The following is a 26,521-nucleotide window of genomic DNA, read 5'->3' as shown; positions in this document are numbered from 1 at the left end:
CCACCATGTGTCTCTAATATCCTGGGACAGATTTGGCTACAGTTACACTGCATACACAAACTAGATGACAATTGGTGATAACAGGAGCAATTGCTGTTGTAGAGAAAGTTCATTTAAACTTACAAGTTATGAAGGATGAAAAATACTAATAGTATTCCAGCACTTAGTTGGGCTGCGGGGGGGAGGGAAAATAAGAGTAAACAAACCTTTATATAGCCAGTCTCAGGCTTCTTCCCCCAAAGTGCAGTAAGCTGTAATTCTGAAATAAAGTTTCTGCCACATGCAAGGTAGCTTTCTTGTAATTAAATTAGTCCAAATGGCTTTCAGCTTGAAGTGATTTTACTGTCATTCCCAGATAATCCAGCCCTCCTTTAGCTCAGCAATAGTCGTGCCTTTCATCTTTCATCCCAAAGCACTTTACAGACTTCATACAGGTATCTCTTTTACACTAACATGCAACCACCTCTTTGGAGCAAAATACTTAACAATTAAGAGTAGGAAGTAAAAACTTATCCCAAATCCATTTGAAAGTGTAGAGGAAATGTATGGCGTTAGAATGTAATTATCAGAGAAGGATTTAAGCCAAAATATTGGAATGAACATCTTGGTCTTCTGAAAAATGCCATGAGAATTTTAACGACCAAACATAGCCAGGACCTCAGTTTTCTTTCATCTCAACAACAATGCAGGAATTATGGTGGTATGTTTATTTAGAGAGTGTCTATTATGCTATGTAAAATGTACACATAAAGTAGGCAGTAAATATATCTTGCTTGCTTGTGGTGGTAGTGTATTCCCTAAACATTTGAAATAAAGGCATTAATACTATAATATTAGTAATAATCTATGGTACACGTTCTATCTGGTGAATACAATGCTTGGCAGTTCTCCCAAGGCAGTTAATCAAAGCTGCATGTGTAACTTTCTGGACCCAACAGTACTAAAAATGGTTGACAATACTTCAGTTTGGCAAAAAACACAGTATTGGCACCTGCAACAGCAGACTGATAAAACTCCAGTCTCGGATTTCAAGATGGTTCAAGCTACTAGTGAAAGACTGAATAGAGTAAGCTGTGGGAAATTTGTTAAGCTACTCTTGTATCTTAATTAAGCAGTCAGATTTTGGGAAGGATACGTTCTTGGATTAAAAACTCTGTTGCAGATTCAAGGAAAGTTGTGAAAGTCCTGGAAAAATCTCTAGAACTAAATCTTGTGTTGCAAATCTTCTTATCCTTTTTTCTGCATGCTATGATTCTCTTAATTAGTTACTCTTTTGTCAGTCCGGAAACAGTGTTTTATTGCCAGACAGGGTATTTTGGTGTCCTCCGGTCTTCTTACTTGTCTCCATACTCTCTAAACTTAAGTCCTTATTTATGGAGGTTGAGGGAGGGAGGGGAGAGTGGTAGATAGTCCTATTTAACAGTGCGAAGCAGGGTGGATAAAAATCAATGACTAAATAAAGTTAGATGTTTTTATTTAAATCCCATTTTTTTAATTTAACATAAATGCAGGTTTAATTTTTTAAAACAAATTAAAATTAAATTTGAAATTGACAACTTATGTTAAAGCCTAAGCTTATTATAATATATGAAATCATTTAAATTGAATACAAAATAATATTAAGCAGTAATGTTTGATTAAAAGTTTTTTAAAGAAAAAAGAACCGATGGAAGTCAATGGCTAAGCACTTGGAGCCAAAGTTTGTTGAAGTGCTAAACCAGATTTTCACGGCAGTAGCTTCTTTTGCAGGTGCAGACTGAATATTTTCTTCATTCGGCTTATTCAGCTAGTTCCATAACATGATTAGAACATGCAATGTTAATAAACCAATTGGGAGTTGAAAGAGCAGGACGCTTGTTTTTTTTCTTCTTGCAATCTGTGAATAAAAGCTATGACTGAAAGTGAGTGGATGGGATCTGTTAGTTCTAAAATCTTGAACATAATCAGTTCAGCTAATTAACTATAGGTAATACTTCCTTTAAAACAAATAGATTTTTTTTTATATAAGCGCAAAACATTTTTGATAAACTTGTTCTTATCTGTTCAGCACATTTAAGGAAGTTATATTTAATTTTAAAAATAAAAAATGCTGGTTTTGTGCATTTTAATTTATTTGAATTTCCATCTAAATAGATCTTGAGATTAAATCAGAAAAAAAATTATCTAGTAAATAAGAAATGAATCATACACCATTTTAAACATTATAAAAATGTAAAAATTAAGAATTTGAATATGTGTAAGTTAAGATATAGAATTGCTTAAATAAATGTGTAGAGATATGGCATATCCTTCAGGTTTGCAAAAAGAAGCACTAAATTTAGTGTAACGTCTATATTTAGTTGCAAATCAACATATTTTAATGGTTGGCAACCACTGAGAATCAACATCTCTCTAGGAAAATAACCAAAAAGTACAAATGCAAAACATGATTAAAATGATGATTTAAATCAAGGTTTCCTGCTAGCTAATTTAAATCTATGATTTAAATCACTTTGATTTAATTCAATCCAGCCTGGCACAAAAAAATGTATTCACAGTTAGCATCTGAAGACAAGAAGTAGCATCAAGAAAGGATTCTTCAGCATGTGACCTCAAGTATGCATCTTTTTATATAAGGAAGAAAATGACATATCTTCAGTGTCCCATAAAATGTTACTTGCTTTCTTGTGAATTGTAGGAATAGCCCTGGATTCTCTCTCTTCCTCAGTGCTTAGGCCAAAAAGCTTTGTTGATCTTATTACCAGACCCATAACTGTACAGATTCAGTTTGAAAAATTTATATTTAGCCTCATTGCCAGATGGGACCTCAGCAGATTGTTACCAGGATTATTTGTTGTAGGCTCCGCCTCTTTGTAACTTGACACGAGTTTTATTCGTGATGCCAAAGCTACAAATATATATTAAATAACCTGGTGGTCTGCTTCCTAGTGTGATGTACAGCTTTGTGGCTAACTAAAATAAGAAGCAGTTAGTGTTCTCAAACATGCCAGACACGTTTATTCCTAACACCATCCCTCTGAAGGAGGACAGTGTTAATTCCTCCACTTTACAGACAGGCAAATTGAGAGACAGTGTGATGAAGTGACTTGGCCTGCGTATCCCAGCCTTGGTAGAACTTGTGTGTGTCTCGTTACTTTCCCTTCCACTCTCAGTCTAAGTAATATGTGAATCTCTTTCCATGAGCTGCAAAATCCCAGATTAAAGGACAAGGCCACCAAACCCCATTTCAGCTCTCCCCAAGCTGAGTCGATGCTACAGGTATCGCAGGAAATAAGGACCTGTCTCTGTAAGCAGCCCAGCTGCTATTCCATTCTCGGTCTCTTAAATACCCACTCTGATGCCTTTTAGTTTAAGGATTTGAAAATATCCTGCTGTGGTAATGTCACTAAGCACCTCAGAACATATTTCGATATGAAAACCTACCTAGGTTGGAGATTCCAATTAATAACTTAGAGGAAAAAATTGTTTTAAAACTTAAAATGATTAACTATTAAAATTTTAAATTGAGCTCTGGGGGGAAATGATCGTCTAGGTATGCATTGTAAAAATGATGAGATTTCAGGCAGGTTTTACAGATGATGAATTTTTCTTCTTTTTCAAGAATAATTGACCCTTTCTTTTATTAAGCTGTGAACCCTTTTAATGAGGCTTCCTAAAAAGGAACCATATCTAAGTGTGTGTAACCTCAACCGTTGGGGCTTTTTGACAGAAAAAGATCAGTTAGCTCATCACTGCTCCTTTTTAGTACTTAGACCTTAAATATTTGTTCATTGTTGGAAGCGTACATCTTTGCTACTTTAGGTTACCTTTAAGAGTCAACTTGCTTTTCTTTGTTATCCTCATTGTTTACTTCAGGATGAGGGAAAATAATTAAACAGAACATCTTTTTCAAGCAGCTGGAGTCAAACTCCAGCTGACTGCAGCACCTGTGAAGACTGTACCTCTGCCTCAGGGCTGAGCGGTACAATGCCAGCCAGGGACATGGTGACGATGTGTTCAGAAGTGTACAGATTCGTCGTCGTAATGCTCCTGCCCTTCTGTGAGCTTCAGATGGCAAGAATGTCAGTGAATGCAAAGTGTCTGGTTTAGACTAATTAGAGGAATGATTTGTGAAACACTGGCTATTTATTTAATTAATCACCAACACAAAGCTATAAAACCCATATTTTAAAAATCCCTGTTAGTTTGCCATGTGGTTAATAGATTGTGGCACATTAAAAAGTGACACGGTGATGTATTTAAAATGTTCTACCTAAGGTTGGCTAATGTCCTCATGGAACTTGTGCTGTCTGCTTTATGCAACAGTAGCCTAGGATTAGAGTCTGAGACCTGTTCAAGGATTGAATATTTGTAAAAGCATTTATCTTTTGAATAGCATCTGTTCATTAAAATATCTCATGGCATATTTCTAAATATACAAATAATGTTTATGATGTAGTTTTTAATTACAAGTTTTTGTTGCACTTTGTTATTACGAAGAATAACTATATTCCCCAGTATTAAATCATAATGTTTATTGCCAAGTAAAATGCAAATAATTCTTCCACCGTACACCATTCCTTTCCTGGTGTATGTAAACAGTGAGATTAGCGTCATTTAACTAATGCATTTTTGTTGTGGCTATAAGCATCATATTTTGATAAATCGGAATATGCATTCCATTTTCCAGCAGCACTGTTGTAACTGAATAGGTCAGGGCATAATATCCCTAGGTAGTTGAATACCATCTCAGCTAAACTGAAATTCAGCCCTTTGTGGAAGGCTGGTACAAGCCCTGGGTGTGACTTCAGTGGTGTGTAGGGCTTATGCAGGCCTGCTGCATGCAAGTGTATTTCACTCCTGGTGAAACTCCATTTGGGGATGGCAGGAGACAAGATGGACTGGACTTGCCTAAAAACTGGTATTAGTATTAAAGCAAATGAGACCTCTTGTGCTCTAACTGGGGATTGGTTTTTCCTTTCTTCCGATGTATGTTTTTCCCTCTTCCAAAGGGATTTGACAGAAGAGAAGTATAGCAGGAAATCCTCCTTATAACACTTTTTAAGTAAACATTTTTTAATTTAAGGTAAATTGTTTAAGTAAATACACGTTAATAGGATTGGAATATGCCTCTGTTATATGAATTATAGATTATACCTTGCTTTTAGTTTACCCAGGTTTATTAAACTAGAGGAGTGAACACCAAGCGGGGAGAGCAATTTGGAAGGTTTGATTATATAATTATACATGTAACGTACCTTTGTTTCCCTGACGGTCTATATGAAAAACAGTTCCGGTGGCAGCTTGTAAGGAAATGGTCCAGCTCTTAATGTTGGTTTTTTCAGCTCGATGTTGTATAATTAACTGGTACATTCGGAGGGGGGGCTAGAATAAAACATGAGTATGTTAATGCAGCCTGGAGCTGATATGATAGTGATCGTTGCAATGCAGATAAAACATTTCTTATCATTGTCGTTGCCTACTGGAGCCTTTGGAACAGCTGGACCTTTAATTGAAAAATAGTGTGGTGCTGTACAAGGCAGAGATGCTAAATGAAGTCAACAATTTAGAATTAAAAATAAGTTATTTACCTTTTATTTAAGTATTCAGACTTTGTTATGCTTTGTATAGCAGGAAATTACTGGGTTAAATTTTTATGAACAGTGACAGCGTGAATGAGATGAATTAAATGAGAATGTTAGTGCAATTTTACAGACCTTCTGTATACATTGCAGTGAGAGAAATGATGGTCTGTTTGTCGGGCAGAGGAGCAACTGTTGAGGGTTCATTTTAGTACTCGGTTCTTTGAACTGCCAGGCCAGAGTCCAGTCATTCTGTTTAACTTCCTTGGAATTTACAGCTACTTCAGGTAGCTGACTATAAAAAAAAAAAAAAAAAAAAAAAAAGCATCATCATAGTAATTAATGAACTAGTCACTTGTCACTTAGTGATAAAATGCATTTATAGTGGGATTACCACCTGTTGAAAAAAAGTGCCATTCTGATGTTTCCATGTGTGGTACAATGCCATGCGGAACACAAGATCTTAGGAGGGAAATGCAGTTATTCTGTGTGTTCATGTGAACACTGGAACCTAGAGACATTCTGAGCAAAACTGACTTATTTAAAATGAGCAGACATTTTCACAAGACTTCAGATAATATGTAAATAAAATAAAAAGAACTGGCTAGTCAAATTATTAACCAACATACTGTAGTGGACCTTGCTTTAATATAAATTACTCACTGCACCAGAATCCACAAGTCCCAGCCACACTTCTTATTCCTGGTTTGTGTTGGTCTCTTGTAAGAATGCTCATGTATTTAGGACGAAGCCCTTGTTTGTATTGTGCTGGCCACTATGATTCCCATCTCAACCAAATGTCAGTAATATCTTGATGCCATTGTATGTTCTGCCAGATGCGTATCCAAAAACATTTGAGAGTATTTAAACATTTTATTGGGTTAATAGTTCATATCTTTATTTTTGACACACATACCCTCTCCTCCCCCCCCCCAAAAAAAGCTATTTTACCTTTTTTAAAACAAATGATTTCTGCTACATTTTTTAATCCTATTTCATTACTTTTGTTTTTTATTTAAAAAAATATTTTTCAGAAATCTATAATGTAGAAAACGGTGGCTTTCATTCACTTCTACCTACAAAGGGATTGTACTTTTAGAGAAATAAGGTCTTTGTTGATTAAATATTTCAGCTTGGATCCTCTGATCTGTTGGCCCTGCTGATTATGTTTAAAAATATATTTGTTGGAATTCTGCTTGATCTGTTCTTTGTTCAGTGCATATATTTGTAACTTTTTCTGTATGTTGTATAAATACCTATTGGAATGAGTTACATATCAGGATACAAGCTTTATATATGGTATGAAATAATCCTGTCACTTAAAACAAAAACATTTCTTTTACACAGTTTAAGAGTCAGAAAAATTTTTGCATTTGGGAAAAGATCTCTATTTGTTCCTATTTTGTCTAATGTTTTACATTGTTTGCTAGGTGGTGAATCAATTATTTGAATTTATACTGACTGAGCAAATAAAGTAGTAAGCTCATTTGTGCCAAGGCCATCTAATTAAATGCTAACTTTGAGTAAGTTGGATTTGCATGAAAGATTAATTTTAAGAGGTTTTTATGACTCACTAAGTAATGGTTCAGTAAAATCTGTGTATTATATCATTAGAACATCTAGTGTTAAAATGATATAATATTTAGTCACAACTCTGTTGTGTAGGAAGATGCAGTAAATTATTATTGTTTAAAAATTGATCATATTTTTCTCTAGGAAATGTTTATGGACTCTATTTTAATTTTCCACCATGAAACGTAGTAAAATACAGCCCAAAAATGAGACGGGTAAAACACACACTATTTTCTCTAAGAATATTTCTACAGCTTTTCATTATCCAAATACTTATGAGCTGTTTTTAGGATTAAGTTGTCCTTGCAGTAGACTCAAGATTATACCAAATTTCCTATATAATTTAGGAGAGTATTAATGGCTGTACTGTAACTGTTTCAAGAGATACATCATCTAATAGAGAAAGGTATACGTTCTTTAGTGGACTTTCATTAAAAAGTTGGTATTGTATCTTAAAATGGCTCCTTGTATTACAAGAATTGATAAAATTTGTAATATGTGATTCTTTATGGTTTTAAAATCTTATTTTTATATTTAAAATATACAGGTGGTGTTATATAAAATGATTTAATAATGTAGAGGTCCCTAAAACTGCATGAGGCTGATGGAATTTATTCAGTATAAACTGTTTCTTTGATGGTGTCGTCATTGTAGTACCCATAGATTATATAACTAAACACCCAAGCTCGTAACATTTGTGATCAAATTCGACATAAGCTACGAAAATTCATAGCGGAGTTTCTTGTTCTGTCCTTAACTCTTTCCACTGTGTCTAGCTATTGCAGAAGCATGTAGATGTAGTAATATGCTGCTTACACTCTTACAATAAACCCAATCAGCTATGGAACGCCCTTACTGTGTATCCACAGATTACTGAGGAAATTATCCTTATTTGGCCCCTACCATGGTGTGGTTGTGTTTATTTCAGGCAGTGGATCCATGTGAGCAGAGCAGCTTTGTGTACCAAATCACTGTTTGAGGTGGAAGTTCCTTGTGTGTTAATTGGGAGCAGCTTTCCTAAACTGAATAGCTACCACTTTCATTTTAATCCCCAAGGTAAGTAAATTAGTAGCCAGTGGCCTGTTTAATTAAAAAGTCTTATAAAACAAAGAAGAAAATGTCACTAACTCAGTAAGCTGCATTGTTCAGCAGTGCAACACTCCCAACTATGGAAGTGCAATTCCTAGATAGCAGCAGAGAAGGCGAGCTGCAGGATGCCTAGTCAGAGAGGGACTCTCAGTGTTTTCAGTTGTTAAAGGAGTTAAATAAGTAACCCTGTTTTTTAGATGGGGAAGCTGAGAGACAGATGCTAGGTGACATGCTCAGGATCACACAGCAAGTCAGTGGCAGGGCAGAGAATAGAACCAGAATACTTGACTCTCAACCCTACACTTCAGCCACAGGATCCTGCTGACTCTGATAAATCATCACAATCAGCGTCGTCCACGATGAACGTGTTGGAGAAATGTAAAATTGAAATTCTCATCAGAGCCCAAGACTGATATAGTGCATGAAAACTGTGGGTAGCAGAAAGCAATATTAATCTTTTATTTAATAAACAAATGTGTTTGAATACATCCAGTTTAGGTTGTGACTCACCTACTTAAAGGGTGGGTGAGACCTAATATCTCTAACAATAAAAGCTTAATGGAAACAGGATGTGTGATTCCTAGAAAATTAACGAGATATTTTGTCAATTTTATTCCAGACTTCATTTGTCAGGATATGCAGTGTCCAGTGACAAGCTAAAAGAATTTTTTGACAAATTAACTATGCCACAGGTGACAGATCAGGAAAATGTTAATTTAACAGCCCCTTTGTGCCTACCAGATTTATTGAAGGCTATTAAGGACACTCCAAATGGTAAGGCCCCTGGCCCTGAATGGATTTTCCATTGAATTTTATACAAAATCTATTAATACGTTTGATGCAACTTTTTTGAATATGGGTAATCATGCTTTATTTCTTGGGTCACCTGAGCCTTTATAGCTGTAATCCACTTCTCTAGTTGGGAGCAAAATCCACGCTCACACTATTGACTGTAATCTGGGTCTGAACGATTCCTCCTGAACAAGTGAGCTTATATAAACCTCAGCAAGTAATTGAGACTAATAGGGCTGCTTGCATGAGTAGTATTTTGCAGGATTGGTCTAAGCACATGAATCTATTCACCCATGTAGAAGCATTCCCAAGCACGTGCAACATGCTTCTGCAGGATCAAAGTGCACTGGAATTATGCATGTTCAGGCTTAGTTCATCTAGTCCAGTATCCTTTTTTGACATTGGCTAATACCTGATGCCCCAGAGGGAGGTTCAAGAATCCTTATGCCCTTGAGTTAGTGATTGGGGTATGCCCTGACATTGTGAGCTGTCCCATCCTCTTTAAATGTTTTCATTTTAAAACATCCCATTTCTAGCCCTTGCAGTTGTAAAGATAACCTACCAAATGTGAACCTTGCGTACTCCCTCTTCATAAGGCCTGTAATAAACATGGGACATTTTTCAGACATTTTCCACCATTGCTAGTAGTGGTTCAGCTCCACCAGCATTAACAGAATTGGGAACTGTAGTGTATATGAGATGCCACTCTTTTAAGCCCCATGTCCTGTGCCTGGTAAATGTTTGTGATAAAGGGTTCATGGATGTCTGTAGTGGATGGTGCTTAGGGTGACCAGATGAGAGACATGAAATATTGGGACATTGGGGGGGGGGCCCACTGGCAGAGCAAAAAAGACCCCACCACCAACAACAAAAGAAGCCGCCGGATCATTGGAAAAATTGCTGGGGGGTTGAGCACCAACTGGCAGCTCCCCGCCCCCCCCACCACACCAGCTCACCTCCGCCTCCCTGAGCGGGCTGCCACGTCCTGCTTTTCCCCCTTCCCTCCCAGCACTTGCACTGCCGTAAGCTGATTCGCGCAAGCCTGGGAGGGATGGGGGAGGAGGAGGAATGCGGCGTGCTTGGGGCAAGGATTTGGGAAGGGATCCAATGGGGCAGGGGAGGGGTGAGGCTGGGGTTGAGTTGGGGGTACGAGTCCCCTCTGCCAGTGCGCTGGAGTGCAAAATATCGGGACAATCTGTGTCCCGACCAAACATCAGTCGGGACGTGGGACAAACAAGTAAATATTGGGACAGTCCCAATAAAATCGGGACGTCTGGTCACCCTAATGGTGCTGGACAAAATCTATAATGAAGTATAATTAGAGAGAGAGATTTGGGGCGGGGAAAGAAGATATGTTGGGACTGATAATCTATAGAGAGATGACGGGGGAAGGGGAGAGAGAAGGAACAGATGAAAAGATCCTGAGGGGCAATGCAGGAAATGTTACCCAGGATGTGTGATGGGGAAGAAAAGAATGCAGGGGCAGCAAGAAGGAGGAAGGTCTAACACAAGCATGAGATGGCATAATTTGAAGTATATTGTACAGGACGTTTGACAGTGTTATAATAACAATAGAACACAACAAACAAGGCACAGATGAAACCCGGGACCAGTGAAATCAAAAGGGAAAACTTAATTGACTTAAGTGAGGCGAGTATTTCACTCCACAATGGTCTTATTCTTTTAAATTGCAGTAGACAGCAGTGCATGTATTTTACATCCTGGCTAGTTCAATATAAGGTAGATGATCAGGCCCATATGAGCCTGTTAAAATGTCTGTTGATTAGATTAAGAGCAGAGATAATGTAGTAGTGGCTAAGGAAATAGTGTCTCCCCTTTTTGCCTTTTAATTGAAGTACCACTACCTGCGCTCCGCCCCTCTGCTTCGGAGTGTAACGTTTTGGGCTCAGCAGCAGAGAAGGAACAGAGTGGTCAGACTGCATAGCACTATTTCTACCACCCGGGCGCAGCGCGGGGAAGGGAAGGTGCACATGTGCAGTCCAATGGGCACTGCTGTTGAAGATCTGACTCCAGACGCGAAGGCGCTGCCACACCTACAGTAAAGCACCCCTGGGGGGAGACATCTCAAAGAACCTCAGTTACTGCACGAAGTGAGTAGCCCTCTCTCCTCAATTTGGGGTATGCAGAGGTCTTCCAGGGGGTACATCCACTCACCTAGATATTTGCTTAGTTTTACAACTAGCTACATAAAAAGCACTAGTGAAGTCAGGAAAAACTAACATTTCATACAGACAATGACTTGTTTGTACTGCTCTATGTACTACACACTGAAATGTAAGTACAATATTTATATTCCAGTCTATTTATTTTTTAATTATATGGTAAAAGTGAGAAAGTAAGCAAATTTTCAGTAGTAGTGTACTGTGACATTTTTGTATTTTTATGTCTGATTTTGTAAGCAAGTAGTTTTTAAGTGAGGTGAAACTTGGGGGTATGCAAGACAAATCCAATTTCTGAAAGAGGTACAGTCGTGTGGAGAGGTTGAAAGTATTGTTTTGTTGGGGGCTGGGCTGAAGACATGGCAGTTTGTGTCTTGGAGAGTAAAATGTCTGGTACAGAGGTCTGTGAGGGGACATGGGAACGCTGGACTTACCACTAAATGCTTTTAATACCTTCACTAGTTGTTTTTATCTTGGGGCTAGTCTACACTCACCTGCCGGGTCGACGCGGTTAGTTCGACTTCTCGGAGTTCGAACTATCGCGTCTAATCTGGACGTGATAGTTCGAACTCCCCGCGCGCTCCGGTCGACTCTGGTACTCCACCACTGCAAACGGTGGTGGCGGAGTCGACCTTGGAGCCGCGGACTTCGATCCCGCGGCGTCTGGACGGGTAAGTAGTTCGAACTAGGGTACTTCGAGTTCAGCTACGCTATTCACGTAGCTGAACTTGCGTACCCTAGTTCGACCCCCGCCCTTAGTGTAGACCTGCCCTTGGAGTGAAAATATAAAAATTTACACTTAATTAAAAACCTTTACTTGACTGTGTCTGTTTCCTCCACATTGACAGCCCTTACCAGTGCACCTAGCAGAGGGCCAATGGTTATCCAGACAGACTTATGGTCCTGTTCATATTTTATTAAACTCTTTTGAATCTAGCCACGTTCTTTCTTTTAAACAGATGTGTCAAGTTTCTTCTCTACCTTGAGTTTGTGGGGGAAGAAGATAGCTATACTTATAACTAAAAAAAATGATTCAACTTCATTATGTTTGGGCAGTTTTTACAAAACTTACACACTAATCTACCATGAATGTAAAAGTACTTTTTATTTAAGTTACTCTCTTACTTTTATAACTTAAAATTGTATTGACATGCCCAATGATTTTATAACAAGAATATGTTTTATACTCCCAGCCTAGGTGTCCAATATTGAATCCTCTTATTCCATTACTTAAAGCCAGAATTCCTAATAATTAATTCTAACAGTGGTTTCTCTTCTTGATATAAAGCAAGGATATTATCCGCATGTCAGTTAATTTGTGGGATGGAATTGTGAAATCTTTTTGCCACTTAAAAGATTATTAGCTTAAAAATAGAGTCCTATCAGCTATAGATTAAACATTTTTCTTCTAACATAAACTTTATTGATCTTTGTTGCTATATTTTTTATGTTTTAATTAAGTCTTAATCTCCCTGATGCCAAATCGATTTTTTTTTAATGCAATAAAATGCAGTGATGGTTGTCTCCAAATAGTTTTAAGTGGTTAGAAGTGGGCTCAGTTATATATTGGTTTTGGACTTGCCTTGACATATAGAAATCATCTTTTATTTATTCTTAACCAACACTTAACCTTCATGTCTGTTTTACAATGCTGTTTCTTGGTGAGTTGAAGAGGTGGTTGTTTGTCCATCTGACTTGGGTACAGCCATCATATAGGTTTCTCGTGGTTGTAAAAATATGTACTGTCTGTTGCCACTCAGTGTAATCTTGTTGCTATGGGGCAATGTTTCTGAAATGTTTGCATCTATGAGATTCATGCATGTTATGTGTAGTTAATTTGTGTTCTATGAGTATCTGCTGGCATGGCCTGCCTGACTCCTCCTAGCCATGATGCCCAACTCCCCTTCCTTCTTTCTGTTTTGATATGAAAGCCAGTTTCCACGTCCTCCCCCTTTTTATATATCCTGGGAGAGAGAGACCCCTTGCATGTTGACCCTTTAGATCTTTGTGCACCAGAGTGGTGACCCTTGGACTCCCTTCTGTGAGTAACAAGAGTAGCCACTTATAGTCAAAGAGGGTGAGGGTGAAGAGGAGAAGAAATGAGACAGGCTATTTCTGAGGTAAGCTGGAGGAAGACCATGGAGCATTTAAAAACAAAATGCAGCTTTGAACTGTATCCTGAAATGATTGGGAGCCAGTGAAATTATTTGAGGGCCAGGGTGATGTGGTTGGGCTTCTTTGTACCCTTGAGTTAACAGGCAGCAACATCCTGCATGTGCCAGAGTTGGGGCACATGGGTTGCCATTGAGAAGGGAGATGCTGCAATTGAGGTAAGAGAGGATTAAGGCAGTGTCATATGCAGTATTGCAACAGTCAGTTGTGATAGGTGAATTTGCAGGGGTAGAAGCGGACAGAAGCAGAAGTTTAGAGTCAAGGATAATGCTAAAGTTGAAGACTGCGGTGGGAAGTTGCTTTGGGAACATAGGTAGGGTTCATAGTCGTTCTTGATTGAAGATCTTGTGGTGGAAATGTTGAATGTTTCCATAAATGGTTTTCAGTTCTCATAGGAAGTCACATGAGATCACTGCCTTTGTGAAACTAATCTTTCACATTTGTTTATATAAAGACATTTATTGATTCATTAAACAGCCTAAAAGAACTGAAATTATTTAAATTTGCATAGTAATTCCACATAGAAAGTTACAGTAGTACATTTTAGTTCTAGCTACTGTAATGAACCTAAGAACTCATACTTAGATCAGACCATTGGTCCATCTAGCCCAGTATCCTCTCTTCTGACAGTGGACAGTGCCAGATTCATCACAGGGAATGAACAGAACAGGACAGTTTATCGAGTGATCCAACCTCTGTCATCCTGTCGCAGCTTCTGGCAGTTGGAGTTTTAGGGACACCTAGAGCATGGGGTTGTATCTATGACCATCTTGGCTAATAGCCATTGATGGACCCATCCTCTATGAACTGATCTAATTCTTTTGGCCTTCACAACATCCCATGACAACGAGTGCCACAGGTTGACTGTGCACTGTGTGACGAAATACTTCCTTATGTTTGTTTTAAACCTGCTCCATATTAATTTCATTGAGTGACCTCTGGCATTTGTCATGTAAGGGGTAAATAACACTTCCTTATTCACTCTCCCCTCCCCTCCACTATCCAACTTCTCTCATATCTCCCCGTAGTCATCTCTTTTCTAAACTGAACATTCCAGTCTTTTTAATCTCTCCTCCTATGGAAGCTGTCCCATACCTCTAATCACTTTTGTTGCCCTTCTCTGTACTTTTTCCAATTCTAATACATCTTTTTTGAGATGGGCAACCAGAACTGCATGCGGTATTCAAGGTGTGGGCGTACTATCAATTTATATAGTGGCATTATGATATTTTCTGTTTTATTATCTATCCCTTTTCTAACGTTTCCTAACATTCTGTTTGCTTTTTTGATTGCCACTGCACATTGAGCAAATATTTTCAGAAAATGGTCCACAATGACTCCAAGATCTTTCTTGAGGGGTAATTTAGACCCCATTATTTTGTATGTATAGTGGAGATTGTTTTCCAGTGTGCATTACTTTGCATTTATCAACATTGAATAACACGAAAGCTCATGCTCCAGTATGTCTGTTAGTCTATAAGGTGCCACAGGACTCTTTGCTGCTTTTATTTAGCTTAAGAGTCTTTGGTGAGGGATCTTGTCAAAGGCTTTCTGAAAGTCCAAGCACACTATATCCCCTGGACCACTCTTGTCCACATGTCTGTTGACCCTCTCAAGGAATTCTGATAGATTGGTGAGGCATGATTTCCCTTTACAAAAGCCAACATATTGTGTTCATCTGTGTCTAATAATCCTGTTCTTTAATACAGTTTCAACCAATTTGCATACACAAGAATCTAACCTACACAAGCTTTTGTTTTGTCTCTGTTTTACTGTGTCACTTATGTATTTTAATTAAATGTTTTTTCAACAGGGTCATGTTGGTACAACTGCAACCAAAAAAATTGATGTCTACCTCCCATTGCACACAAGCCAAGACAAACTGCTGCCAATGACAGTTGTGACGATAGCAAATGCCAAGGTGCATGACCTGATTGGACTAATATGCTGGCAATACACGAGTGAAGGACGGGAACCCAAACTAAAGTACTGTTCTTTCTTTACTACTACTACTTGATCTCTGGTTTTCTCCTCTACAACCGTTTTTGCATAATGAAATGGATTTCCATGTCAATATTTTTATAAATAAGTCTTATAGGAACCACCTACACAGTTATCAATATTTCTTTGTGAGCAATACACACACATCTATATCTATTTCTCTTTCAATTAAACTGCTGGCTACTGGATAATGATAAACACATGAATCTAGGGATGTGCAAATGAATCATAATTTTAAAACACTCTATGTAATATTAAGATAAATCGCACCGCTGTCGGCATCATTGATAGGTGTTTCATTTTTATGTCTGACTTAGTTTTTGAACCACTTCTTAATGACCAAGGATCAAACAGAGGTGCCTCCAATAAAATCTAGAAATGATCTTTAAACGTTCTGATTTTGACGGTGGTGGCAAGAGCTGGTCAATATCTGAATATTTTTCCCTTCTCCCTGCCTGACTCTGCCTATAGAGTAGTAACAGGATGGCATAACTAAAATGGGATGCTGAGTGTCTTGGAATACTATTTTAGTGTTCTGTTTGAGATCTAGTACGCTACCATGTAAATTATTACTAAATCACGCTGCATCCGTATGCACAAGAGATCAGAGTTAAGCTTGTGCATGTAATCTGAACTTTTGAATGTGTCACTTTACAAACGTAATGTTCTTTTAATGTAGTCCTTAGTACTGAATAGACAAACTATACCAATGTGTGTGTGAATATATAATTTTTTCAGTGTTTATAAAGAATTGACAACTATGGAGTTAAATGCAATTAAGATCTAAGGTACCCTCCCTGCCACCATCCTTCTGCGTAAGTGTTTAGACACCACTAAAATTGAAGATGAATATTTTGGCAAAAATGCAAAAGTAGTCATAAAAATTCAGTTTTATTTGAAACTGTGAATAATGCTTTATTCTTTAATTGAGAAACCACTATATCATGCACTAGGCCCTTATACTTCCTACCAGAACTTGGCCTGAGTCACCTGTGCAATACGAGATCAGCAGATAGAAATTCTTTACAGCTTCACTCCATCAATGAATTTTACAATATTTGCTATAATCCTTGCATATCCCTTTGCTTGGGGTGGGAGACATGAAGGGAAGGGGAGGCTGCCCCTAAATTTGTTAGGCTGAAAAATAGATTGTGTGCTGTCTTAGAATATTTCCTCTTTTTTTTCTTTTTCTTTTTTTGGATAAAGTAATGTTTTAATGGTAGGTCATACAAGTTCTGTGAACTAAGTACTTCATATCTTTTAATCTGGACATCTTTCATTTTAAAATGATATTGTAAAGTCTGGAAAAATACTTGCCCAGTATTTGCTGCATAACAAAGGACGAAATAACATAATATATCAGAACCACCTCTGGTACAAAAGTAGTATAACAGAGTATAGTAGATGTTTTTATTTGTTAGTGAGTCAAACTTCTGAGTCTGTTCCTTGGTCATGGCATATTTCTTGGAAATTTTGCCCTTGTTACCATTTTTCAGGAATGGGTTTGTATTCATGAGTCGTCTGTATTTGTTCAGTGGTAGGTTGAGAACTCTTTGGGCTTTCTGGTGGCTATGGGGATGAGAGAGAGAGAGAGGTTATTTGGATTTACATTCAGATGCTTTTATTTTGGATCCCTGATTATTAGCTGTCTTCTTTATTGTAGAGATAGAGCAGCATAGGGAGGTGGACCTTCTCCCAGATTGAGTTTCATGGAGGTTGTTGATTTGGCTCTGTTGTTCCTCCCAGCTCTTTTGAATGAACAGATGTGATATTCAGGTCCTTGATGTATTAAACGTTTCAGTGGTCTGACAGTGGTGAAGAAATGTAGAAATAATGGCAGACACTGCCATTTCACTTGCCAGTGTTAATCGCCATTTTCTGTTTGTTAAAATATTTGTTGATCAAGAATGTGATTGTTGTGTATCCATTACTATATTTTAAATATGTGAGATGCAACCAGTATCAAAGTCTCGGCATGTGTACTTTTTAAGAACACGTTACACATCATATTGACCAATGTCAACAAGTAAAAAGTATCCCATAAAATAAAATACCAGTGTCCTCAGAAAAAGGCTTGTGTCGTGGAAGTCAACAGACTTTTACTCTCATGGACCAATGGGAGGAGGTGAATGTTAGTGTCTTTCTTGGGGGTGTGATTGCTGACTAGGAATGAGCTTGGCCAGGAATGCTGTCAAATGCCCCCAGATCCCACTACAAGAAGAGGAGTTAGTGGGAAAGCTGGAGGTATTGGAACCCTCTCCCCATGTAGCAGATAAGAACCTGGACTTGGGGGTTCAGGGAAAGGGCAAAGTCTCAAAATTTCAATGTGATTTGTAAGTATTTTTCTTTGTTCTCATGTTTCTTTGATTCATTTTGTCAGAGCAGCTCAATGCCTGTCCATCGGCAAGGGTCAATTTAACTCTGTTACTTTACAGAATTAATCTCTAAGGGAATGCATATAACTAAGGTTTTGTAGATATTATTATTATTATTATTATTTATTTTATTATCACTGATATTATCGTAGCACTTATGAGCTCTAGTCATGGACCAAGACCCGATTGTGCCAGGCACACAGAACAGAAAGACGGTTTCTGCCCCTGTGAGTTTATAATCTAAAACAGGAGGCAGCCAGTGGTTACAGACAGACCAGTGAGGAAACAATGAAACCGTATTTTTCAGCATGGATATTCTCCCTTTCATTTTGTTTGCTCTGGAGCTAGTCATTTTACAGATAAGGGAAGAGAGTGAGGATCAATTTGAAGAAAGCATTAAAAGTTGTGCGAGTTATACCAACTTGTAATCTGGTATAAAAATACAGAAAATAGGCATACCTGCTAATCAAACTAGAGTAGAACAATGAGGAGCTATTCATTATGAAAGTGCAGCCCCCACCTTCAGGAGAGGAATATCTTGTTATCAATTTCTTTATCCTAAAATGTTGACCTAATAATCCACAATAAGTGAGCTATAGTTGACAGATTTGAGGATGTGCTATATCCAGTTTGGCCAGCCATTTGGTAGTTTTGTCTCTGTTCAGTGTCTCTTGATATGAGAAAGCCTTGACAGTGTTAGCAACCCTGTCCCTGGCCTCTTACATATGAACTTCAGAATCATAACCCACTGGACCGTTCTGTTGCTAACCATTGATGGATGTGCTCTGCTGATTCTGCCTTCAAAAAGCATGTGGAAATAAAAACAGGTACAAAACATTTCAGAACCACAGATTTATTTATTTTAGATTTTTAAAAACCTATAATTTGGTACTCACTGCAGTTAAATTCTTCATGCTGTCTACAATAAATTCAGATTTTCAGGACCTTCAACATTTTCAGATACATTTAGCTGAAATTTGGGGTTTAATCTTATCCCAGTGTACATGAATTTACATGCTGGATTACAAATGTGTAAAATTTGCACCAACTAGACTTGTTTTTTCTATAGGTTACACACAGTAGTGTACTTACTAAATATAATATACAGCTTCACTAGTAATTGTTAGAACCTAATCTATTTTATGCCAATATCTTGTGTTAATACCAGCTCATGAGGAACACACGTATTAGCTCTGAAGCAATAGCAAATGGATATACACGTGGTACAGTAGACTAAATTTTTCTGCAACTTAATATGTATATGATAAAATATTTGCTCCAAAGTGATCTCCAGCTCTATACTGTAATTTGTCATTTATATTTTGCTTATCCTTTTTCATTGACAATAAGATAGATTTTCTTTTTTAAAACAAACGCAAATGTGTACAACTAGTGAAAATCTGACTTAGTTTATAAAAATAAGATGATTTCAGAGTTGTGTCTGAACCTATATTATTCCTCAAAAATCTTTGTTTGCTATTTGGGGCATCTGAAGCACGGTCAGTTTATGGCACGTGACAGACGTCATGTACTTGCAGTAGAGGAGGACACGTATGGATTGAGGACAGCATTTCAGCGTTGATAATTATGTTTTTGGCACATTGGGATCTCTCTCAGACCATACTGAGTGTGGTGTTCTGATGCATGCCTGTATCTCCCCCTAGCTTTAATGAGAATTATGCACATGTGGCAAGTACAAAACAGACATTTTAATGTTGTGCCAAACAAATAGTTCCTGCCTCAGAAGGGCTAGCAGTCTAAGGGCAGAGAAAGGAATGGCTCAGAACAGTATAGTACAAAGATGAGTGCCAGGTGGGCCTTCACACTGGAATGCCTCATGGAATGAGGGATGGAGAGGGGCTGATTTTTTTTATTAGCTTTATTTTTAAATACAGTGAGTGTGCAGAACTACACTGTAGCGTGTTAATAGAAATAGACTGAAGTGCATCTTTTCTGTCTAAATTGATAGTCCTGTAAATTTCTAGATTCTGTTGCCAGTCCTACCCTTGATCAGTTTTTCCAAAGTTTGCTGCTATGTTCTTAAAGAAGTTTTAAAATTAGTTCTACAACGATGTATCAGTTCTTCATAACAGTTGAGAGGCTCATAAAAATTTCTTTTACAACATTACAGAATTTACAAAATTTATAGTGACAAACATTGCTAGATTACTTTCTTGTTAGCCATCCATTTAGCAAATTTACAGTTTACATTAATATTAATGTGTCATTATTACCTATTTTATATAATAAATATCTTAGACATGACAGTATGCATATAGATCACCTGGAGTAAGCGCTCTCAATAAGCACAGTTGCAACCAAAGGTTTGTGAATTAATTGAGAAAATTGCAAATCAGGTAGTCAGCGAAATAATTCATTGTCACATCCAATCAATAAACTTTGTAAATCAACTCATTTAATTCAAAAAATGATCTATATAGATCAAGCGACCAATTAAACAATTAGCATACACTTTGCAATTAATTAATTTAAGCATCAATCATGCAATTAAAACTCCAAATTTAAACGGCAGAGTTTAGAAACATACTGCCATGTGAACACTGAGGCTATACTTCATGCCTCTAGAACAAGACTGAATGCTGGCAGACTTACATTTTAAAAAAAATAAAAAATTAGAGCTGAACAATAGAAGTTAGTGTTTAAACTTTAATAAGATAAATGTGATAATGAGCCAACATTATTATGTTTTGTGTATATAAAGCTAGAGCTCTGTGATTCTAGCCTGTGGAAAGAAACTGGTTTAGCGCTCTCTCCCCCACTCGCGCCCTCCCCCAGCATGTGCCTGAGAAACTTGTGTATATTTATTTCAGGCATTAATGCATAATAATGTTAACTGCGTTGATTGATTGGGCTGTATAGGACTTAAAAGGTGTTTTTGTGTAGTTTGCTTTCCACCATACTAATAGTTTACATTGAACACAAATCCTTGACTTTTTATGTAGCTAATTTCCTTGACATATTTTTGTTGCACTGTTTACATGTGTGTCCATACTGCACCATTTGAGTATATTTTTATAGGTAAGAGCTTTTTTCACAGTTACTAGATCTAAAACAGAAGAACATAGACATTGCTCATTCAGATTTTCATTCTAAAAATGTAACTGTCACCAAATAAATATACAGATTCAGGAATATTTTAATTGCTGGTCTGTCTGTCATTATTTTGCATACAAATGAGTTAATGTGAGGCTGTTCTGCCTTATTTGGATGTTTTCTTATTACTGCTTTATCACATGATTATGCTAACTAAAGGGTTTAAGGCTTGATGCTGTGTATAAATATTGCAAATCAGTGATATTTAAAGTGTTGATTTCTACACCACAGAAGCTTGCTGGCTTATTCTAAACAGCATTCAGCAATTGACACTGGACCATAGAATTTCGTTGGCTATGTAGCTTCCCCCTCTGAAATAAACTTGCTCTTTGTTTGTTTCAGTGACAATGTCAATGCCTACTGTCTCCATATTGCTGAGGACGACGGTGAGGTTGACACAGACTTTCCACCCTTGGATTCCAACGAACCCATTCATAAATTTGGCTTCAGCACTCTGGCATTGGTTGAAAAGTACTCTTCTCCAGGGCTGGCAGCTAAACAGTCACTCTTTGTTCGAATGTGAGTATTGACACCAGCTTTCTAAACTATCTTAACATCTGAGCATAGAGTCTAGCAAACACACTTTTTCTTTTTTCTGCTCTGCTCTGCTCTTAAGCATTTGAACTTTGCAAAACTCAGGTTTCAGGTGTATTTGAGAGTCTTCATAAGTAGAATACACAATCCTGTACAGGTCATGCAAAAAGGAAATGCAGTTCAGGCCTTCAGTTTTACCTTTTCTCATAATGGCTAAAATCCAAAAGACAATAGCTGTCTGGTTCTAAAACTGCAGAGAAAAAGAAGCCACTCAGTATGATTCACATACAAGGTGTTTGGACTCTTTTGTGCCTCTGCTACTAATAAATATTTGGGGGATTTTCACATTTTTGAGTTTATAATATTCAATTCAGTCTGTGCACACCCTCCTTTGTGAAAAATAATTTATTTTATAACTGAAAATGTAATAAGTTTTGAATTGTAAATTAAATAATATACTCTCATGCATACAGTAGTAGTTGTAAGAAAACCTGACTTCTGGTGGCACATCAACTTTGGCCTAGCACCTAAATGAGACAATTATTTCCAGCTCTGTTATACATGGAATTTTTACTCAGTGCAGAAAGAAATAATGTAACACTGTTCAGCACTGTGCATCGTAGCTACTGTATGTTTGTTGTAAAATGCAGGTCAGTCATTACAGCATCAATTAGTATCATAAACCATGCATAAACTAGAAAAAAAATTGGTTTGCAGATGTTTGGGTCCTTCGAAAAGAAAGTGATGAAAATATTTTTTCTTAATATTGGAAGTGCCTTATTCAGTAAAATATTGGCATTTGGCCCATATTCACAACCATAGAGGTGCTTCCAGTTACGTATTATCCCAAATGCAGATAAGATGTATTATGTATTTATGATTACTTTTTGGTATAATACCAACTGTGTGCACGCTGTCTTGCTGACAGGTATGAAGATCCCTACCCCAAAGAGCTTTCTCAGAAATCCCATTCATTAACCTAATATTCACTCCTCCAGTGGAGCCAAAGTCCCTTATTCCGCCCAGACTGTTTCATTAGGCTGCAGGCAGCTGTGATGTCCATTGAGAGAGAGCTCATTTTGCCCTCCCTGGTACTTTGCTTTGGTGGGAGAGGTGGGCTCCCCTGGGCTCATAGTCCAACCTTGTTTGTTAACTGTATGTCCAATTACTACAGCAGAGTAGTATGTTAGCCATATCATCGAGAAGCTGTAGTGATTCCACAGCTGCCTGTAAGGGAGACATCTAAGTGTTGATCATATTGTATAGTAGGATAGAACGGAGGAGAGCAGAGGATTTTCTTGTTTCCTTGTCATCTTCCCAATGCCAAAGTGAATTGAATAAAATAAAAGCATTCTGAAAGGTAAATGTGGCCCCTAAAAGGCCAAGAGGAGGGACAAAATAATCCAGAGTAATTTGTAGTGCAATAGTACATAGAGATCCCACTCAGGACAAGTGCTTATCACACTGGACACTTACAAACATATAGGAAGGAATGGTTCCTGGCTCACAGATCTTGCCATCTAATACAAGGCAAGGCATGGCAAGTGAGGGTGCCAAACAGGGAGGAACCAGGGGAGGTAGAAAGAGGGCAACAGTAATAAGGTCACATGGATACACAGTCTAACCACGCACCCTGCTTGATGGTTCTGAGTCACATAAGTATCGTTGTTTTTTTAATTGTGCGCTTGACCTAATCTTCAGTGGTTGGCTGATTTCTTGTAGGCATTGCAGCAGAGCTCTGGGAGGGCTTTGAAAGAGAGAAGGTTTATAGCCTTACTGACTGCTTCAGGGCAGTAGCCATGGAAAGAATGAGAGGTCTTTGAGGAAAGAAGGCAAGTTTATTCTTCTAAAGTGATAGGGAAATTCTCCACTCCAGAGCTGTGGGCCAGGTCTCTCACCTGTGAGGGAGAGGCTCCAGCTTTCACATAAAATATCCAGTGTGTCGCAGCCTTCCACTCACTAGAGGCTAAGAGTTCTGCTAAGTCCACAAGAAAGAGAATTCCTTTGCTTGGCTCATTTGTGTGACTTGGAGCTGTGCAAAACAAGAACTAGGCCAAAACAAAAATGGACCTTGTATTAAGATGTGAAAGATTGCTTCATTTCCTCTTTGTTTCAACTTCCACACACTCACATACAGCGCTGGAGTACATTTGAAAGGATATGTCATCTTAAATATTTGGTTTGATTTTCTGACAAAGCATCCTTTAAATAGCATGTCCTGATTTTTTTTTTCCTTCAGAACGTACTTTAAAAATTTTAGACCTTTTTTTTGGCTCCATTGCTGATGTTGAGAAGGGTCTTTTCCGGAGGCTCAAAAGCAACAATACAAAATATGTTTTAAATATTCCTCCCTTCCTCTCTGTGGGTGCACATGCATACTACCTCTTCGATTTCAGCTCTGCTGCTACTGAGTAAACACTGTCTTGCAAGTTGTGGGGAGAGTATATTTGTTAGCTCCTGTCAATGCGGTTGTATGGAAGTGGTATCACTGTACCACACTACAGGAAGTGCAACTGGCTAATCAACAGAACAGTGATATTAGCTATACATAGTGTTGTCAAATGCCTAAAGGAATAAAATGAAAAACATTAACAAATCATTTTCCTCTAATGTTGGGGGAGGTGGGGTCACTTGTTACAAAAGTAGGTACAAACTTTTCAGCTTCAGATGTGACTTTCGAAGTTGATAGTGTCCCTTTGAACAAATAAAGTTTTAAGTGAACTTTCAAAAATCTCAGCTGTTAAATGTGCTCTGCTTTGAAGTACTGTAGTATTCCAGCACCTGGAGTGTGAGAGTACAGTGAAAGAAAAGCCAGAGCTGATGTGGGTGTAAATTAGTGGACTGTTCATTTGCTTGAGTCTTAGAGAAGCAACTCTGTTATTTCTTTTCATTCTGTGGTAATTGCAACCATTTTCATTGTCCAGATTGTCATTGTCCATAAAAATGGAACATATGCAGTCTGCATAATTTAGAATTTTTAAATCTCACTTAGTAACCATTGCCAAAAAAGAAATTATCTGGAGAGAACAACAGTTCTGACTGTTTAAAATGACAGAAATAAGCAAATAAGAAATAAAAGATGGACGTCACTCATTGCCTGCTTTAAGATTTAAAAGGTCAGATAAATCAAATATGTGCCTTTGCACTCTACAATATCTGTCTCTTGAAATGAAGCCAGAATAAGCTTTGTACCAGCAGAAATATATAGTAAGCACAGGTTTTAAAATGTAAAATTCATTAAATTTGCTGATGTCTTTAAAGTTCAATAAAAAACTAATCATGTTTAAACCACATCAGATTTGCAACTGCTCGTTTAATAAGAACATTGCCTGTACATAACCAATAATAATGGGCTGGATCATCCTGCAGTAAAACCCACAGAAGGGTGCTAAGGGGGAGGTACTATTCCAGAGGAGCCCCTCGTGGAGTTCCTCCCCAGCATGGTAGAGTGATTTTAAATCAAGGCGATTTAAATCAATGGCTGAATAAATTAAACTTTAATTTAAAATAATTTAAATCACTTGATATTTTTTAAAAATAATTTCAATCATGTTGAGACTTTGTAAAACTAATTTCAAATTATGTACTATTGCAACTTTAGCTTAAAATTTCTAATTAAATATTGTTTTTCAAATGCAACTACAGGCAGGGTATCTTATTTGAATTTTACAAAACTGCTACAGGCAAAAATCAAAACATTGACAATTAAAATCCTGATCTGCTGCAAATACTTAAGCAGGAATGTAACTTTATTTCAATGGGACTACTCATGTACTTAAGTGTTTTCAGGATCAAGGGATAAAATTTAATTTTTATTAAAATTTATCTTAGCGGCAAAAAAGTCGTCATCATTCCAAAACAAAATTGCTTTGATGTTAACAATGAAATGTTATCTAAGCTTTCAGCACATTAACAACGTTTTTAAGAAGTCTTTTAAACCCACAGGCCAAAATTTTCAAAAATAAACACCTAAAGGTAGGCTCCTAAATCCATATTTAGGCACCTGAGGGTGAGTTTTTTAAAAGCATCTAAATGATTTAAGACCTCATAGTCCACTGGCTTAGAACTCCAGTCTCTGACGAAGGAGTATAGGCTGGTCAAATGGTTTCAAATGACTTGTGGAACTTGAATGTATTGGAAGGTGCTGGGGGAGGGGAGGCAGGATTTGCAAATATACACCGGCTATTCATTTATCAGCTCTGTTTGAGGGTTTTTTGTTCTCACAGTAGGGATGTTATTGAGGACTTGTCTCTTTCGGCACAGATGAGCATTTTAAATGTGAAACTTATTAGTAGTAAAATCTGAAATTCTATATAGATTTAGTCTAAAAATTTGGAAATTAAAGAAACATATACAAAAAAATCTGCTAGTAATTGAAGACTATAAAATGGGAAGAAGGTAAATAACTAGCAATGAGTACATTTTAAAAAAATTGTATATTTTTTTTATTTGTGATTTTTTTGTTTTGCCCACTCCCTGCTCCCTCATCTTTCTAATGGGGATGGAGTGTAGCTGACACCCTTCCCCACCTGCAAAATGAATGTTGGGGCCTGCCCCAAGCTGCAGGGTCCCCAGATGCCTCTGTCTCCACAGTAGCTCTGTGCCCCTGGCATCCCCACTCCTGCTAGTAGGCATGCCCTCTAACCATGGCTGCCCTACGGACCCCTCTTCAGGAAAATTCCTACCACTGAGCGGGCTCTGCAGGGAAGGTGGTAGGCTGGAGGACCATGAGCATCCTCCCCATCTTAACTGAGTATGAACTTGCTAACCCAGGCCACTTGCCTGCATAGCTTTTGAATCCCACAGGGTCCTGGGAGTAGGGGAAAGTGCTATGCAGGCAACTGACTTTTATCCCCATGCTGCCCCAGAAGGGGGGGCGGGGTGAAGGTTAGTGCACAGATCTTGGGGACACAATCAGATCAATAATAATAAATACTGCTTGCTCAGGGAAACTAGCCACAGTCAAAAGTAATGTTTTTCCTAGGATATTAGGTAGACCAATTAAGCAAGGTGGACCAGCTGCTCCAGATTTTATATGGTGTAATGAAACCCATCAACTCAAAGCAGTAACAGTTAGGGGATACTCTAATACATCCTAGCACTGGGTCTTCATTGAACAAGAAAACTCTAG

The 26,521-nt window shown here is 37.7% G+C and overlaps 1 protein-coding gene across 2 annotated transcripts in view; it reads left to right on the top strand.

The window, feature by feature from the left end:
- Positions 1 to 26,521, top strand: part of MAPKAP1 (MAPK associated protein 1) — a 164,994-nt gene that overhangs the window by 58,708 nt on the left and 79,765 nt on the right. For both annotated transcript variants that reach the window (XM_044993061.1, XM_044993060.1), the window contains exons 5-6: positions 15,180 to 15,352; positions 21,199 to 21,375. In XM_044993061.1, the coding sequence (XP_044848996.1) occupies positions 15,180 to 15,352; positions 21,199 to 21,375 (350 nt within the window). The remainder of the gene's footprint in view (positions 1 to 15,179; positions 15,353 to 21,198; positions 21,376 to 26,521) is intronic.

The sequence above is a fragment of the Mauremys mutica genome, chromosome 18 (assembly GCF_020497125.1).
Source record: "Mauremys mutica isolate MM-2020 ecotype Southern chromosome 18, ASM2049712v1, whole genome shotgun sequence".
In the NCBI taxonomy this organism is placed as follows: Eukaryota; Metazoa; Chordata; order Testudines; family Geoemydidae; genus Mauremys; species Mauremys mutica.
This window is presented reverse-complemented; position numbering and strand designations above follow the sequence as displayed.